General features: G+C 33.5%; 2 protein-coding genes across 14 annotated transcripts in view; one reads left to right on the forward strand and one right to left on the reverse strand.

Annotated features, from left to right (window-relative positions):
• ARL13B (ARF like GTPase 13B) overlaps positions 1-18,373 on the reverse strand; it is an 83,869-nt gene that overhangs the window by 19,477 nt on the left and 46,019 nt on the right. For all 4 annotated transcript variants that reach the window (XM_082460501.1, XM_082460502.1, XM_082460504.1 and 1 more), the window contains exons 4-6: positions 6,203-6,308; positions 4,982-5,184; positions 1,686-1,800 (exon numbers count right to left, since the gene is read on the reverse strand). In XM_082460501.1, the coding sequence (XP_082316627.1) occupies positions 1,686-1,800; positions 4,982-5,184; positions 6,203-6,308 (424 nt within the window). The remainder of the gene's footprint in view (positions 1-1,685; positions 1,801-4,981; positions 5,185-6,202; positions 6,309-18,373) is intronic.
• The window catches only part of STX19 (syntaxin 19), a 49,812-nt gene continuing 41,331 nt past the window's right edge, over positions 9,893-18,373 (forward strand). For 6 of the 10 annotated variants that reach the window (XR_014263101.1, XR_014263102.1, XR_014263103.1 and 3 more), the window contains exons 1-2: positions 9,893-10,834; positions 11,023-11,073. The gene's annotated coding sequence lies outside the window, so the exon portion shown is untranslated. The other 4 variants (XM_082460582.1, XM_082460584.1, XM_082460580.1 and 1 more) reach the window with 4 other exon arrangements.

Raw genomic sequence — 18,373 nt, forward strand, 5'->3', positions numbered from 1 at the left:
CCCAATATCCTTTTCTCCCGGATTTGAAATGCCACATTTATCTTACACTAAATGCTTAAATATAATTTGGTTTGTTACTATTGTTTCATTGATCTGTTTGTCTATTCTGGAACCAATACCTCACCATTTTTATTGTCTGTCATAAAATCAAAGGAATGAATGTAAGGTAATGTTTTAAAGAAGGAGTTTTATGGGGAAGAAAAGAAAATTTGCCTGGTAAAAAAGAGAGACTATGGATAATTTATTTCCATTTATTTCATTCCTTTACTGATGATCTTCTTAAAATTACTGTATTTTAAAAGCATAATAATTGTACTTTCCCCATGCCACTAATTAATTCAGGGACTTCAATATAAGATATTTTGTGCTGTATACCAGTATTGTTCTTATCTTTATATTGTGAAAAATACAACGTTGGTAGAAGTGCTAAGGCCTTCTAAGTAATTTACAACCATGGTACTATAAAATAATTGGTCATTATTTATAAGGTGAGCTTTATTACACATATAGAGTAAATCAATGTTTCAAAGTGAAAAACCAAACTTGATTTTCTTTTCCTCTACCAATATTTTTAAAAGAATATAAAACTTGACAAACACAATATTTAATACTATGGACACAAAACAATAGCTCAAGTTATTAAGACTGCTTTACTATACTTAGAAAAGCACACGCTTAAGGTAAATGCAATGGGGTTAATAAAAAGATTAAATACAGCTGACCTTCTAGTATTTAACTAACTTCAGACCAAATATCTCATATTACCAATTATTTTGCAAACACAAAGCAACACCAAAAACTCTACACTCATCTTCTTACCTGTGGAGCTGCCTCCCTCCTCAGCAGCAGCCCCAAGGAAGAAATAATCATCCACCTTTCCGGATGAGTACCTGTGTGGAAGGAGGCAGTGACAGGGAAGAGGAATAGAGAACATACAGGCGGGTCCTGCAAGCCACCTGCCACATTAAGCTCTGAGGGAACGGAGAGGAGATTTAGGAAGCTCTGCCACTGAGGAGGCATAGCTGCTGAAGATGATTAAAGCAGGGCCAATGCAAACTCCGAACACCAGTAGAAAATGAAAACAAAGACACACATACACAGAGAGACAGACACAGACACACACACACACACACATATAAAACCCTATAACTTCTTCATGATTAAAATCTACACATTAATTTTGGTAAAACTTCTGATATTTAAAATTAAAATAAATAATATTCAGATATAAGAAAATTTATTATAGTTTCAAACATTAAGTATCCTAGGAAAATAACTAGAAAATCATTTATGTACTATAATGCACCATAAGCATTTAAATATTACTGTAAAGGGATAGTAATAGCAATACAGGGATAAAGATAATGTAAATAAGAGTAAACATACTATTATCACATGAAATAAGTGACAAAAAAAATTTATCAGAACAGTAACTGTGATAGTTGCTACATTCAATCTTTATTTTCATTCTCAGTTAATTCTGAAGTCATCTTCCCTTTTTATACTAGATCAGAAGGTAAATTTGAAGAGGAAGAAAAAGCAGCAAACCTTTAACCCATCTCCCCCATTTAATTTCTTTTACAAATAATCAATCTCTGGTGAAATACTTCTATCTCCCTGCCTCCTTTCTGAACTTCCAACTTTATAACTTAAGACATAAAAATTACATTTGCCACCATCCATACCTCAATGATTACAGATGCTATCGGCTGGAAAGGATTAACAATAATTGGTTCTGGGTCCAACTCAGCCAGACCACTGGTTCCATCGAGTTCAGCCTGCTCTCGCTCTCTTTGTTCTCTATTGTTTGAGGGAAAAAAATCGGAATTCCTTATGAGAAAATGCTGAACCATGTTTAAGAACATTTCCAATAGGTTTAAGGCTATTGAGTTCAGTAATTTAAACATCTGGACATGGCTTTGAATTACTGAGAGATTTTCAGATATCTTTATGCAGGTAACAGGCCACTATCCCCATGTTAAGATTAATCATTTGAATTTTAAAAGAAAGAAATGCTGACAGGACTTCCCTGGTGGCACTGTGGTTAATAATCTGCCTGCCAAGGCAGGGGACATGGGTTCGATCCCTGGTCCGGGAAGATCCCACATGCCGCGGAGCGACTAAGCCTGTGCGCCACAACTACTGAGACTGCGCTCTAGAGCCCGCGAGCCACAACTACTGAGCCCGTGTGCCACAACTACTGAAGCCTGCATGCCTAGAGCCTGTGCTCCACAACAAAGAGAAGCCATTGCAATGAGAAGCCCGCGCACCACAACGAAGAGTAGACCCCACTGGCTGCAACTAGAGAAAGCCCACGCACAACAATGAAGACCCAACACAACCAAAAAGAAAGAAAGAGAGAGAGAGAGAGAGAGAGAAAGAGAGAAAGAAATTAAAAAAAGAAAGAAATGCTGACAAAAATGACATTCCCTATGACTGAGTTCTTAATGTCAGTGATGCATATTAATTATTTTTCTATGTAACAAGGGTTTATATTTATCAATTTATTAATAACCCTCCCAAACAAATGCTGTCCTCTTCACTGATGTTAACCAGATAAATAAGTCCTGTTGTTAACCTTCGTCTTAAGAGCTGTGTCTAGTTATATTTCATAAATGAACTAGATAACAACTGTTGCTTTGCATAAGTAGAAGAGGCTATAGAAATCATTGCCCTGTATCACTTAGATTAAATAAGTATTTCTATATTAGTTACTTTTATTACTCTGTGATTTAAAGTTAATGTTGCCCCATAGATGAAGGTAATAAGTTACTAAAAGAAGCAGCTGAAGATAGAAACATAACTATTGTAGATCTGCAACTAGACTGTATAACAATAGTATATAGTACAACAATGTCAATGTTCATTACTACGGCACTTATTAATTAAGTTCTATGATGGAAAGATATATCCTTTCATTCTGAACCTAGGAAGCCAAAATTTAGAGATCTGCAATTTACTACTTCTATGACCTTGGATATCTATCTGGATACCTGAGCCTCTGCCTTCCCATAAATGCGGATAAAATACATACTTCATAGGGTTATTTCAGGTAAAGAAATATATGTGAAAGCACTCTGTATATAAACATACTTACAGGACAGTCATTATTTTTTTTTAATTTTTTTTTTTTTTAATTTTTGGCCGCATTGGGTCTTTGTTGCTGTGTGCGGGCTTTCTCTGGTTGCGGTGAGCGGGGGCTACTCTTCATTGCAGTGTGCGGGCTTCTCATCACAGTGGTCTCTTTTTTTGCCGAGCACGTGCTCTAGGCGTGCAGGCTTCAGTGGTTGTGGCACACGGGCTCAGCAGTTGTGGCTCGTGGGCTCTAGAGCGCAGGCTCAGTAGTTGTGGTGCATGGGCTTAGTTGCTCTGCGGCATGTGGGATCTTCCCGGGCCAGGGCTCGAACCCGTGTCCCCTGCATTGGCAGGCGGACTCTCAATCACTGCGCCACCAGGGAAGTCCCAACAGTCATTAATGTTACTCATTTATTAGTAAGCAATTTCAGGTATCTGGTATTAATATACTATTTTCAGATACCAATAATAGCTTGTTTTACTGTTTTTTCAGAAATATCCAAACCAACAAAAAAATCCAAACCTATTAGATTGTATTTAACAATAAAAAGTTTGTTTTTAATTACTCCTGTCTAAATTTAATTATGCAGTCTCTGTTCAACAGAAGAGGACTCAGACCACAAGTGGCATGGCTAGGAGAAAGGAGGAAAGGGGAATGGGGTACCAGAAAAGCCTGCCATAACATGACCTGGAATATCTTTATGGAAAAAGTAAAAACTTGAAAAAAAATACTAATTAGATTTCTTTTACCCAACTCAATTTTTTGTTCTTTTTGTTTTTCTAAGTAGAGGAAAAGCAAAGAAGCCTTTAGAAAAGTATGGCCATATATTTTATTTTTATAAATACACGGAAGGTATATTTGTATGCATGACTGGTTGTACTGAGCTTTATATCATGAAAATATACACTAGAATAGAAAATAAAATTCTCATAGAAAAGAAAAAAAAGATTCTCATAGGAACTAAAACCTCATATTGTTATCAAGAGAGACCGAGATGACTGACCTGCTCATGTTACTGAGCCCTTGAGGACAGAAGAGTTACCTCTCCAAATATTTTCCTTTAAGTCCTATCTCTGAATTAAATGAAAGATACCAGTAATCAGAGGATTTCCCTGACAGCATAAAGGAGCACCTCACCAAGGGGAGTTAGTGGGTTCTTGCCTACCAGGCTGCAACTGTTAAAGCAAATGGAAGGCCAATATTACTTAGGTAGATGGAAGACCACTTCGGATCTCACAGGAGCTCACTTAGAAATCTTTTTGTTTCTTCCCTCCCCTGCCATGTAAGTGGAGAAAGAAAGAGAAATCTTGGGATTAAGAACTAAACTCAACTTCTAATCAAATCTGAGTACTTTCTTCCAGCATTAACATTATTATAACTGATTCTGTGGTAGAATTTACATAAACATTTTTTTTAACTTAGAGTTTGCTAAACTTATTTTAAAAATTTCCCTTTAGGCAATATATTTTTAAAATAATTTTAAACACATGTTTTAAAACCTGAGATAGTGCAATTTAGTCCACTTTCATACAAAACTAGTGTTGAAGATCAGATTTTGCTTCAGCTGGCTGATCCACTAACTGCTTACCTTCTATCTTTGCTGAGACTAATGAAGGATTCCTCAGTCTACTGACATATTCTTTGCTATGGGAAACTGCCCTGTGCATCACAGAATGTTTAGCAGCATCCCTGGCCTCTTCCCACTAGATGCCAATTGTGCTATCAACCAAACTTAGAACCCTATCAACCAAACTTGTGCAGGTCTACAGAAATAAAAAATTTACCTAGTATCTTCCTTCATACAAAAAAGAGGAACCTAAACAGACAAAACTAAAAAAATTATTAATAAAAGTGTGGTGTTTTTGAGTTTTCATATACACTGTGCTACAAAATTAATCTACCTACCTTTCTTCTCGTAATTTTCGTACTCTTTCAGCCCGCTCTCGGTTCTCTTGTTCCTCAAGAGCACGTTGTTCTGTTGTGTCTTTTTGGATGCGCTCATTTAAGGCATCAAAGTCTCTTGCAATGATATGTAGCAGCCAATAAAGGCCTTTTTTAATGGACTTGTCTATTTTCTTTCCATATCCCAAGACTGCTGAACAAGGTTCCTTAAAAACAGCAATTTATTTGACTTAAAGATTAAAACTAAAAGATCTCTACAAAAATTTATTCATAAACCATGAAGATATAATTACTGGTGAATCAAAATTAATTAACCCATTAAATTAATGATATGAAGCACCTGCTTCTTTAACTTACAAAACACACCTTTGCATTGATCACTACATTAGTATGTATGTAGGAGTGGAAATATTTTATGGATTATATCTGTAAGCTTTGAGAGCGATTATGACACAAGAAGTTGACAGTTAAATTTTAAATAAACTCACTGACAGACAAAATTGAACTTACAGAAGAAAAATACCCTTAGTTATTAAAAATAGCAGAAAGTTTTAATTCGTTATACCAGGGAATTTATGGCAGTACGCATCTTTTTTTTTTTTTTTTTTTTTTTGCTGCGCCGCACAGCTTGTGGGATCATAGTTCCCCAACGAGAGATCGAACCTGCACCCTTGGCAATGAAAGTGCGGAATCTTAACCACTGGACCGCCAGGGAGTTCCCAGTAACCATCTTTTAAGATTGACAGCCTAACAATCATTTTCTGAAACCAGAATAAATGATTAAATCCTCAGTCCATCTTCTCAAGACTGTATGATAACTCTCCTGATATAATTTTTCAAAATTCATTATAAACTTGTCCTAAGTATAAATTTTGTATTTATACTTTTACCATTTTATAAAATTTATAGCATGACATGTTTGTATAGCTTACAGGTCCTGTCAGCAATGTCTTAAACAAAGAGCAAACCTAAAGTCTTTGAAATCATGAAAGATAGTTCATAGAAGTCAGTAACAACCAAATAGAAAACAAATATCACTGTAATAAGTAATATCAAATGAACAGTGAGAACTGTTAAAGAACACTGAGAACAGGTTAAAAAAATGTTTTAAAAACACTAATAAATTATTTTGTTAGCTACCTACCCCCAAATTGCTTATCACCTTTACAAAAACTAAGTTATACTGAACATAATTCATAGGGCAGAAGAACCCCCAAAACTTACTATTTGACATAAGCACTTGTGCTCATTGACCAGTTTTTCCAGAGACAGGCATTCAATCACATCAGCTTCTCCTAAAGCCCCTTCCTTATCTTGTTTATTTGCCAACCTAGAGAGACATAAGTAGTTTTATAGCAAATATATAATCAGACACCCACTTAAAAGACATTTTGACCATGTTCTTATTCCAAAGTTTTAACCCTAGTGATTACAGAACATACTGGTTTTAGAGAGTAGTGTACAATTTATTTCTTCATTTTTCCTTTTTATTGCCGCTAAAGTAAGTTTGTAAGAACTGGCCTATAAAAGGGAAATCAGGTAAAGAGAAGCGTCAAGAAAACAAGCAATAGGTCAACAGGCCAACAAAAAAAGTACAAATAGAAAAAGAAGTGGACTAATTTCCACAGCACTCAGCCATCAATTCCAACTTTCACATTAATTATATCCTTCTCTTCTTAAAATACACTGCATCATGATGTAAAGGCTCTTATCCCATGTCCTTTTCTTCTTAAATACAATCTGTATCATGTTTTAAATACCCAAATATTCATTCAGAGCTTGTATTACTTGAGCTCACCTGTATTTCCACTGTGTGAATGTGTCCACATAAATGTGCAATTTACTGGAGAAGTGAGGCCACTTTTATCTAATTTACTTAGCATAGCACTGTGCATAGAAAACCTTACACTCAATTAGGAACAAATTGAGGAACAACAAATAAAAAAAACAAAATAAATTAAAAAAAAAATAGGAATTACCACAAAATACCACTATTTGCCTATCAGATGGCAGAGGTCAAAAAGTTGAATAAAACACTGTCTTGGTCAGGGTTTGATATATGTTTCAGGCAAATATATATTATTTAATAAGTACATAGAAAAATAAATCTAATGAACCTTATCACCTATCTTTAAAAATTATCAGTTTTGTACCATTCTTGCTCATCTACGTATCTTCCACTTCCCCCCATCAGTCATATCGCATCACCCCATAATTTAAAAATTAAAAAATATTACAATATCACTATCACACCTAAGTTCTTAAAAAAAATTAATATTCCTCAATATCTTTTTACAAGTGCTATGTCCAAATCCAGATCCAAACCAGATACACATTACTACAATTTATTCTTTTAAGTGTTTTTGAATCAGTATCACCCCCGACGCCAACACCTCCCATTCCTGCAACACTATGACCAACACTTCTTTTCCTCCCATGACATCTATCTGTAAAACAAAACAAGTCATTTTTCTACAGAATCTCCCATGTTTAGGATTTGGCTGATATCTTCCTTATGAAGTCATTTAACATACACACCCTGTATTTCCTGTATCTAGTAGTTAAATATACAGGCTGGATGGCTTTCAAGTTGAAATCTTTTGGCAAGCATATTTCATAGACGCTGCGAGTACTTAGGAGGCATTTAATATCTGAGTGCACCACTTTCAGTGATGGTTAAATGGATCCATGGATTCAGGCTGCAGTCAGCCTGATTTGTCCAAAATAAAGTTTTCCGTTCACCTTTCATCTAATGGTTTTAGCAACCATTAATGACCTGTGTTCAATACCATTATCATATAAGTGGCTACAAAATTATGACTTTTTTAGTTCTGTATTCCATCTGCATTAACCAGCTGGATTTTTGCTAAAAAGTAAGTTTTCATTAACTACTTGGTGACTCAAGTACAATTCAGAGAAAAGTCAAGATAAATATTTGATCCTTTGCCTTCATTTCCTAATTTTCATAATAATATTAACCTCCAAAGGTGATCAAGTTGCTTTCTTTGGTTTGTGGGCGATATCATTATGGACTCATGGATTTTTAAAATATATTTGATGTTTCAACTTATTATAGTTACTGTTCTTTTTGAGGCTCAAAGTTACCCATTTTTGGTTAGTGGGAGTCCCTTTTGTGTTGGCTCCTGTTTTCTTTTGGTACAACTCCAAGAGTCTTTGATAGCTTCTTTGCTTTTTTGTAAGAAACAATGGCCCGGACCTGAACTCATCCAATTCCCTAAAGAGCCCTGGTTCCTTTTAGTACGAACTGGTATTTTAAAGACCACAGTCTGGGCACTTCTGGACATTTATCGTTATTGACTTGCCATTGCTTCTAGACCATTTCAGTGGACAAAGCTAGGAAAAATATAGTTTTTAAGAAAGAAAAAATTAAGTCATGAGGTCATACTGATTTTTCCATTTTAAATCAAATATTACCAAGTTTTTACTTAGCTTCTTAATTTGTATCTCTTTTTCCTTATGCTGAAAACTACAGTTCCTAATAACTCCATCGTTAACTATTTGCTCTCTCCTATGAGTTTCAACATAGTAATACCAACATTATTACTAAAAATAACACTACTAAATGCACATTAGATCCCTTTGTGCTTATTCTTGTCTATAAGATATATCCCACAAGAGATGCAGTCAAAATACTGATTTTAAAATTACTTGAAGTAATCCTTCTCTGTGCGGTTATGCCACCATCTAGATACATAACCAGGTTCATTTGTTTCAGGCTGCTTTTGTTTTTTAAAGATAGTTTTATTCTTTATGTTAAGATTTAATTTTTAAAACACTTATAAGTTTCCAAATTCAAACTATAAAAACAAAATGAAATCAGAAAAAACTATTTTCCCTATCTCTTTTCCACAATTCTTCCTAGTCTCCTATAGGTAACCATTTTCATTAGTTTATTTTTCTGTATTGATTTTTATTATACTATTTTTTAATTGTAGGTGATTTACAATGTTTCAGGTGTACAGCAGTGATTCAGTTATACATATATATGTGTACATATATATACTTTTTCAGATTCTTTTCCATTATAGTTTATTACAAGATATTGAATATACTCCCCTGTGCTATACAGTAGGTCCTTGTTTTTTTATCTATTTTATATATAGTAGTATGTATCTATTAATCCTAAATTCCCAACTTATCCCTCCCCTCCTTCCCCTTGGCAACCATAAGTTTGTTTTCTATGTCTGTGAGTCTATTTCTGTTTTGTAAATAAGTTCATATGTGTTTTTTTTTAGATTCCACATATAAGTGATATATTTGTTTTTCTCTGACTTACTTCACTTAGTATGATGATCTCTAGGTCCATGGTCCATCCATGTTGCTGCAAATGGCATTATTTCATTTTTTTTATGGCCTAATAACATTCTATTATTTATTTTTATATATACATATATATATATATATATATATATACATATACATATACATACCACATCTTCTTTATCCATTCATCTGTCGATGGACATTTAGGTTGCTTCCATGTCATGGCTATTGTAAATAGTACTGCTATGAACATTGGGGGTGCATATATCTTTTTGAATTAGAGTTTTTGGTCTTTTCTGGATATACGCCCAGAAGTGGGATTGCTGGACCAAATGGTAACTCTATTTTTAGTTTTTTGAGGAACCTCCATACTGTTCTCCATAGTGGCTGCATCAATTCACATCCACCAACAGTATAAGTGGTTTCATTAGTTTTTAATTCATCCTCCCACTGCTTTTGTTTTTTTTTAATAATATAAACATGTACATGGGGGAAATGGTATTTTAAAGACCACAGTTTGGGCACTATGGATATTCACTGCTATTGGCTGGTTAAGGGGTGTTTATGTGCGTGTATCTCTACTCTCCTGTTCTTCCTCGAAAGTTAGATGCACTTTTGTGCATCACCATGCTTTTTTTTAAAACAGTAAATCCTAAAATTACTCTGAAGTAGTATAAAGAAATCTTATTTATTACTATACTCTTTATTAATGAACAAAATGTTCATTATATAGATGTTTCATCATGGGTTGTTCCCAATGTCTTGATTTTACAAAGAGGGCTGTGAGGAATAAAGTGTGTGAAGATGTTATTTCTTATTTTGGGAACAGACTCCAGGAAGTGGGACTACTAAACCAAAGAATAAATACAGATGTTATTCTGATAGATATTATAGCAATGTCCCTCCTCTCACCCTCGAATCATAACAGCTCAGGCAGAGAAAAAGGGAATGTAAGAAAATTTAGTTGTGTGAGAGAAATTTTATTTCTGATTTTTCCTACAAATATTTCACTCTGGTAAAAATTAATTTTGAATTGTTATATTGATATAATAAATAGCATAACATATAGTGCTGCACAATTTTAGTTTTTGATATTGAAAACTATGAAAGAAACTTAAAAATAGCAGGCATACTAAAAAGAAAGGTAAGGTGGCAGGTTTAAAGACATGAACTCTTTTCTGGTTGCTGTAGTTCTGAAATTTGGTAATTTTCTGAGTTAAGTTCTTGGAATTCCCTAAAATAAGATGGAATTCAATCACTTTAAAGTAAACTGAACAAAAAGCATTTACCCAAGGTTCTTTCCATTCCTATTTATTCCAAATTCCATACATTTAGCAAGTTTTCATACCTAAAGAAAACAAAGTAATATTTGCTTAATTACGAACCCCCTCTTTTGTGAGTAATGTACTTTATATGTAATATAGGACTGGAACTACAGAGCCTGTGCCAAGTATTCCATCGTAGGCAGTTTAACAAGGACTTCCTGTTACCAACTAGCTCCACTGAAAACAATCTTCCTTTAATCTAAAGAACACGCAGCTAACAGGCAGAACTGGATTCTCCAGGGGTGAGGTAAGAAATTTGTTCTTCTCATTTGATATTAACAACAAAACGATAACTTTAACTTATTTGACTTCATTATGTGGCTTTCAATTAACTAAATGAAAACCATACAGAAATTATCCTGTGAACTATAAGACAGAGACTTAAATAAAATTTGAATAAAACATTACAGATGGTACTCAGTTTTTCTCTCACAGGCAGGACTCCAACTGTGCAGGTGGAAAAGCAACAAAAGGAACAAGACAAAGGTAAACATACCACTCTTTTTTGTACTTTTTAATGTGAGACATCCAGAGACTGAAATCTGTGACATTTAAAAAGAGCCCAACAGATAATTAAAGTTACCTGTTTTGCTCAGATTTGGACCAGGCTACAGGCAGCTGATGTGCTCATATATACTACTGATATGCTGAATGAGATTTGGGTTTAGAGTTCCTAGAAACAGACCACCATAAACAAAATCAACTTTTTATTTTATGTCCTTTAAAAAAATATCTTTTCATTTTGGAAACACTAGAAAGTCAGACCCTATAAAAACAAACTTAAAATTCTTTCTTCTATAAACAGACTATAAATTAGTCATAAAATGCTTGCTTTAGAGAACACTTTTCCATTTAATTCTGAAAAGAAGTTTATGCAATAGGACACATATGTATAATGTTTAAAAATTTAAGATAATTTTCTACAAAGCCTTAATTAATTTCTTCATTGTAGTTTCCCAGAATCTTTAAAATTAATTTGAGGAAATTAAAAATTAATCTTGCTGTAAAAGGACTACTGTAAAATACCAAAGTAGTCAATTTTTTTTAGAATACTCAATTTTGAAATGTTTCAGCTAGTGTACTGAAAGTACTTAAATTATAAAATTTAATATCAGTATTATATTTGATTTGATCATTTAAAAAATTTAAGTCAACATCATTTAAATGCAGCATACATAGGTAGGTCTGATACTTTCAAAATTAAACAGTGTATAGAAGCTTAACCAAAACATGTTGTAGTTTTTGATATTTTTTCAAAGTTATTTTACAATTGTTATGTTAGATTTTAATATTTAACCCATTTCAAATCAAAATAATAATTATTATTAATAAATGTTTTAAGGGTAAACTTGAAAGTTGGCTATGTAATACCTAGAACACATTATGTTTGTGGCTATGTAGTTTTAAATTTAATATAAAAATAATTTTACATAAGTACAGCTTACTTTAATCAGATAAGTGAGAGTTCAAAATTACGTCTTAATATTTAAGCAAAAATGGTCTTGTTACATTAAATGAGTTAATTTAACAATTAACTTATTTACACTAAACAAAAAATAGAATTTAAAAAGCACTGAAAGGCTGCATTACAAGAAAATGTCTGATAATTTAAACTTAGATAGAATTTACATAATTTGTAATAATTTTTTTTTTAAGTTTGTTTTCTTCATTTAAGTAGCCAAAGAGGTGAATATTCCAGTAACAGCTACTTTCACCTTGAACTAGGGAAATGTTGCAACATGTCTTCACACACAAAAGCAAAAGAATATTCCATTTTACGTTAAATAAAAACTGGTTACATTTCTTAAAATATTTAATCATTATAGTAACTACAAAAAGAAATGTCTTAGTTAAAAAAATCTATAAATTTATAAAGTATCTATCCCAGGGCATAGTTCTTAAAGCACTAGATAATTTTTATTCATATTTCTGTTCCTGGAAATGTTCCCTGTCTATAATAGAGTGGAGAAACTTTTATTTGAGTCATTCAAGTTTACTTCCCAAAACAAACTGTCAAACTTGATTACTATATTTATAAATTAGTGTTCTAACTTTCTTTTTGCAAATATCACATTTAAGCTCAAAGATACAGTTATTAACAGTAGAATTCAAAACTGTACAACAAAGCAGTAAGTTAAACATGCTGAAAGATGGCTCACATTTGGATAGAACTCTTCGGATATTAAGAAAATAAATTTAAGGTAGAGAAAAGATTGCATAAAATGGTAGTATCATCAATTTCACTTACCTAAGCAATTAAATGATTTCACAACCATGCGCTTAATATTTTATGCCTTCTTGAACTCTGTCTCTTCCAACTTTTAAATTCTAATATGCTTAGATATCTCACTTTGCTTATAATTTATGAAGATATAAGATTAAACAGTTAAATTGGAAATAGTTATACATGTAGCTGTGAGTATGCAACTACTGGAAAATGCAATTTATGTATAGCATGTAAGTGTACCTGAATACCTACATTAGGTCAGTTTCTGCACAGATGAATATAAGGATTTAGGGAACACTCTGAATTATGTTAACTCTGTAAAGATAATCACCTATGACTTTCAGTGAAGATGCACAGATACAGAAACGCCTCCTCTTGCTAGAAACGTAGAGAAGTGTTTGATATAATCTTAAGGGGGGAAAAAAAGACAAATTTCTAAACTGCATCATTACATGTGAAGTAAGAAAGGGAAATTTCCAGGTGCCAGAAATGAAGAGGGAACACATTCATAGCCAAGGTGGAGAGTAGGAATTAAAGCTATGGGCTACAAGAAGAAAACACTTTTATCTTAGAGGCTCGGGTTTAGAGTTTGTTCATAATAGGGAACTAAAATTGAGTTTCCTATATGGAATAGTGGACCAGAAAAAGAACAGCCTGTATACAGACACAGGAAAATCTCTGTTGGCTTGTCCAGGAGTACAGCAGGGAGTGAGGTATTCACTCAGGCTACAAAATCACTACAGAAAAATCAGGCCCATATTTATACTACCTGGGCTATAGAAATCACTAGAGAAAGATCAGGTCCATACAGTCAGCCCTCTGTACCTGCAGGTTCCACATGCATGGATTCAACCAACCTCAGATGGAAAATACTCAGGAAAAAACCCAGAAAGTTCCAAAAAGCAAAACTTGAAATTTCTACGTACCAGCCACTATTTAGATAGCATTTACATTTTATTTACAACCATTTATATACCATGTACATTGTACTAGGTATTATAAGTAATCTAGAGATGATTTAAAGTATACTTTTAAAGTACATAAAAATATACAGGAGGATGTACATAAGTTATATGCAAATACTGCACCATTTTATATGAGACCTAAGCATCTGTGGATTTTGGTCTCTATGGGGGTCCTAGAACCAGTTCCCCACAGATATAGAGGGAAACTGTATTTATACTACCTGGGCTATGATGGGCAAACTCCATGGGGCCCTAGTAGTGACAACCACAAAAATGCGGTTAAGAATGTATCCATAATGCAGGGCACTCAGGGCATTCTTGTATAATATAATTCCCCACTGAAGATAATCTGCTGACAAAGTTTACTAAATATACTTGCCCATCACCAAGAAAAACAATTGGTGGCCACAATAAACAAAGGAATTATTTCTAAGAAACCAGAAATAACGTAATAATGTAAAAGGATCTTGAACATAAATATATTTTAAATGTTCAAAAGAAATAAATGAAGACATACACCAAGATGAACACGGTATAAACTTTACAGCTGATTTTATATAAACATCATTTACTATAATATGCATGCTATGATATACAGCACTGAAAGGAAATCTGACTGTTTTTCCTTTAATATCAGTAACATATAGAGATTTATAGAAAAGAAAAAGATACAGAATATTTACTTTCTTTTTGCTACTAAATTTATTAGGATTAATGAATATAAAATACATATCAATATATTTTAAAGTGTTCTTTAAAGTATCTTTTATTCAAATATGAAAGTGTGGTATTCCTTCAGGAAACTGTTATCCCAAGAACACAGAAACCCAGGATAAGACCACCTTTATAAGGGAGAGTCAAATATCTTCATTTCCAAAATCAGTGACAGAAAAATTTACCTTCTCAAAAGCACTTTGCAAAAGTATACTGTGCTACAATATCAATTTGAAATATTCTATTTCTTAAAAAAATGTTAAACTATGATGCTTCAGAAAAAGGCTTTTGATGACATTGTTCATTTATGTGTAATTAAAATGAAAAAAAGAAAGACCTAACTAGCCATAAGTATATTAGAGGGGGTTGTTTCGGGATTTGTTCCAAGCCATGCAACCAAAGAGAAAGTTAGAGACACTGTAGTTCTTGAGAACTGTGAAATTTAAAAATTGTCAGGCTACTTAGCATTAGATAAGACTTAATTCTCATGAATAAAAAAATCAAAATCTGTTTGGTTTTGATAACTCCCTCATTTCTCATCTGAGCCTCCAATACTATCACTCTTTTCTTTTCCCATATTATGAGGAACACAAGTCAATTAAAAAAAAATAGTACAACAAACATCGTATCTGCTATATACATTATAGTTGTAAGAATTCATAGTAACAGGTTAGTATATGAATAGGAAACAGAAACCTGTGTACATAAATAGGAATGCAGTGTACCTCACTTCTTGTCTTATCTCATTCTATGACTATGAGGTACAGCAGAAGAAAATACAAGAATCCCAATCTCTACATGGTGCCAAGGATAGGATTCAAAATTTTTTAGATTTTCCGTGACACAGGTGTGTGGGATCAGAACCAATCATTTTTCTTTTTTTTCGGGGGGGGCGGGTGTGCGCCACACAGCCTGCAGGATCTTAGTTCCCTGACCAGGGATTGAACCCATGCCTCCTGCAGTGGAAGTGCCAGGGAAGTCCCTGAACTAATACTTCTTCTTTTTCTAAATTGTAAAGTGCTTAATTTGGTCTGATTGTATGAAAAATCCTAATACAGCTGCTAACATAATTATTTTAGATCTAATATATTACCTGCTGCAAGAACTTTTTTCTTTTAAACACAGCATTTATATTAACAACATAATACAATATTTGATACAGATCAATTTCATTTGTAGCATGTTTCACTAGGATAATCTATATCTATTCACTATGAAATAAAGAAAAATAACAGATCTGCAGGCAAGTAGATGTACATCTGAATGTAGGCTCTGCTACTTTTTAGTTGTGTGACCTCAGGCAAGTCACTACTTTTCAGATACTAAGAAAATCAGAGGAATAGTTAATAAAGTCAACATCCAAATCAGGGCAATTTCAAAGAAAACAATACAAAGAAAGTGGAGAAGATGAAGTTCTTTTAAAAGTTAGGATCCCCTCCAAAAGAAACCATAAGTACATGAATTTCCAAATTGGAAAGAGCCACTAAACATCTAGCAAATACATGCAAAAAGACATTCCTAGGTCATGTTATTGCAAAATTTCAAAACATGAGGAATAAAGACAAAAGGCAAAGAATTTCATGGAAGGAAATTTTAAAAAAACAAACAAAAAAACCTACATCTTATACAAAATATCAGGAATCAGATGGCAGATTTCTCAAGGGTAACAGAAACTTAAAAGAAAACACAGCAAAATTTTCAAAATTCTAAGGGAATACAATTTCCAAGTAAGAATTACATCTGCAGAAAATATATCATTCAGGTGTAAGGAGAGAATAAAAACATTTTCAGAAATGCAAGTTATCACCACACCTATGTTTTAAAAGGAAGCTATGGTATGCCCTCAAATCAAGGGGATAAACCAAAAATAGAGATGAGGAACAAGGAATGAGGAGAAAATACACAGTAGGAGAGAAAAATTCCAACACAACAGCTGTGTGGTAATCAGGTCAAGACAACAGCTGTGTGGTAATCAGGGTTCCAAGAAAGAAGCCTCAAAAGATAAAACAATAAAATGAGATAGAAAAGAATACCTGCTATATATACATTAAGAGAATATCTTCAGTTCAAATGAAGAGTTTTAGAATGAATTAGTGATGCATATGTACAAAATGAGGCAACTGAAAAACTTAGGTAATTAATAATTTCAAGAAAAATTTAAAAGTTACAAGGTTCTTGATCTGTGTAGTGGTTACATGGGTCCGTTCGCTTTGTGAAAAATCATCAAATTATACATTTATGTTTTGGGCACTTTCTGTATATGCGTAAATACTTCAGTGAAAAGCTTTCTTAAAATAAAAATATACATCTCCTAGCTCTATCCACTGAAAAAGCCTAGATACAGTGAAAAAAATTATTCTGAGAAAGGAAATATAACCCTAGTGATTCTGGTATATATAATATGATTCTGGTGTGATTCTGGTATATATAATATGTGATTCTGGTAAATATAGTATTTGGGTAGTCCTAATAACGTAAACACATAATATTGACTATAACAAAAACTGTGATATAATTACATTGAGAGGAAAAATTTGAGGGAAGGATGGGGGTGTAAGAGAAAGTCAAATCCGAGAAGTCCCTGGTGGTCCAGTGGTTAGGACTCCGCACTTTCACTGCCAAGGCGCGGGTTCAACCCCTGGTCAGGGAACTGTCCTGCAAGCTGTGTGGTGCAGCCAAAAAAAAAAAAAGTTAAATTCATATCTTTCATAGCAAAGATTATTCAAAACTGAAAAAAGTGTAAACATCTACATAAGCAAATTATCAAGAAATAGGGAGTTTAAAAGCAACATATAGCTAAGGAGTTGAAAATGACCGCCTTTGGGAATGAGGAACTGGAAATAGAATGTGGTGGGGCAGGCAGGGGTCAGCTGTATATCTTCATAAGCCTTGAAGTGGTCTGACTTCTTAAACTGTGTATCTGTATTAATGATGAAAATAATCACATTAAAAACACTTTTAAAAGAAAAGGCTTTGTTCAAATCATGTAGGGGGGGAGGAGGGAAGGAGGGAAGGAGGGAAGGAAGGAAGGAAGAAAGGAAGGAAAGAAAAGAAAAAAACTTATGGCTATATCAAAAGCAACATGACATCCGTTTTAAACACTTTTGGAGGAATTTATTTTCAACATTAATATGGTAATACCAGAGGGAGCACACAGATAAGGAAGTGATAAACACTAAACCAAACAAAGAACAGTATGGAGCTATTCAAGATAAATCATTAGGCTAACTGACTTTAGTAATTACCTCCCTCTATACTAGAAAGATCAGTCTTTATCAGAGGCATATAATAAATCATGGGTGGTAATTCTGCTTTCTCAAAGTTATCACATGAAAAAAGAGTTTCTACAATCACTTCCCAATGTTTGTAGGTGTTTTTAAAAATCTGTTCCAGCATAATCATCAAATATTTATAAAATACTGAATACAAAAGAGCATATAGATGAACCCAGCATTACATAACATATACATTCTAGGTAATTTATATTATACATCTTATAATGAAAAAAGCACTGGTCTAGCAGCCAGGAAGTTTGCATTACTATACCAGTACTACTACTAGCAAGCTCTGGGTAAAACACTTAACTTTTCTGATTTTCAATTTCCCCATAAGAAAAATGAGAAATTGATTAGTTAACCTCTTAAGGATTATTTTTGGAATCAAATTATAATATTCAATAGATGTGGAAGAAACCAGGTTCACCTCTCCTTTGGAGAACAGGTGAGGACTACATATCACTACCATCCTCCTTCAGCTGGTAGAGGAGTTGCAAAGGAAAGTGACAGGCATCATTTCAGGCTACAGCATTTTAATGTCTATGAGAGACTCTCCAGTACTTCCAACTGCCCTACCAGCCTACCACATTCAGAAAGGTGGAGCT

Source organism: Balaenoptera physalus (genome assembly GCF_965194825.1).
Source record: "Balaenoptera physalus genome assembly, chromosome: 4".
Lineage (NCBI taxonomy): Eukaryota > Metazoa > Chordata > Mammalia > Artiodactyla > Balaenopteridae > Balaenoptera > Balaenoptera physalus.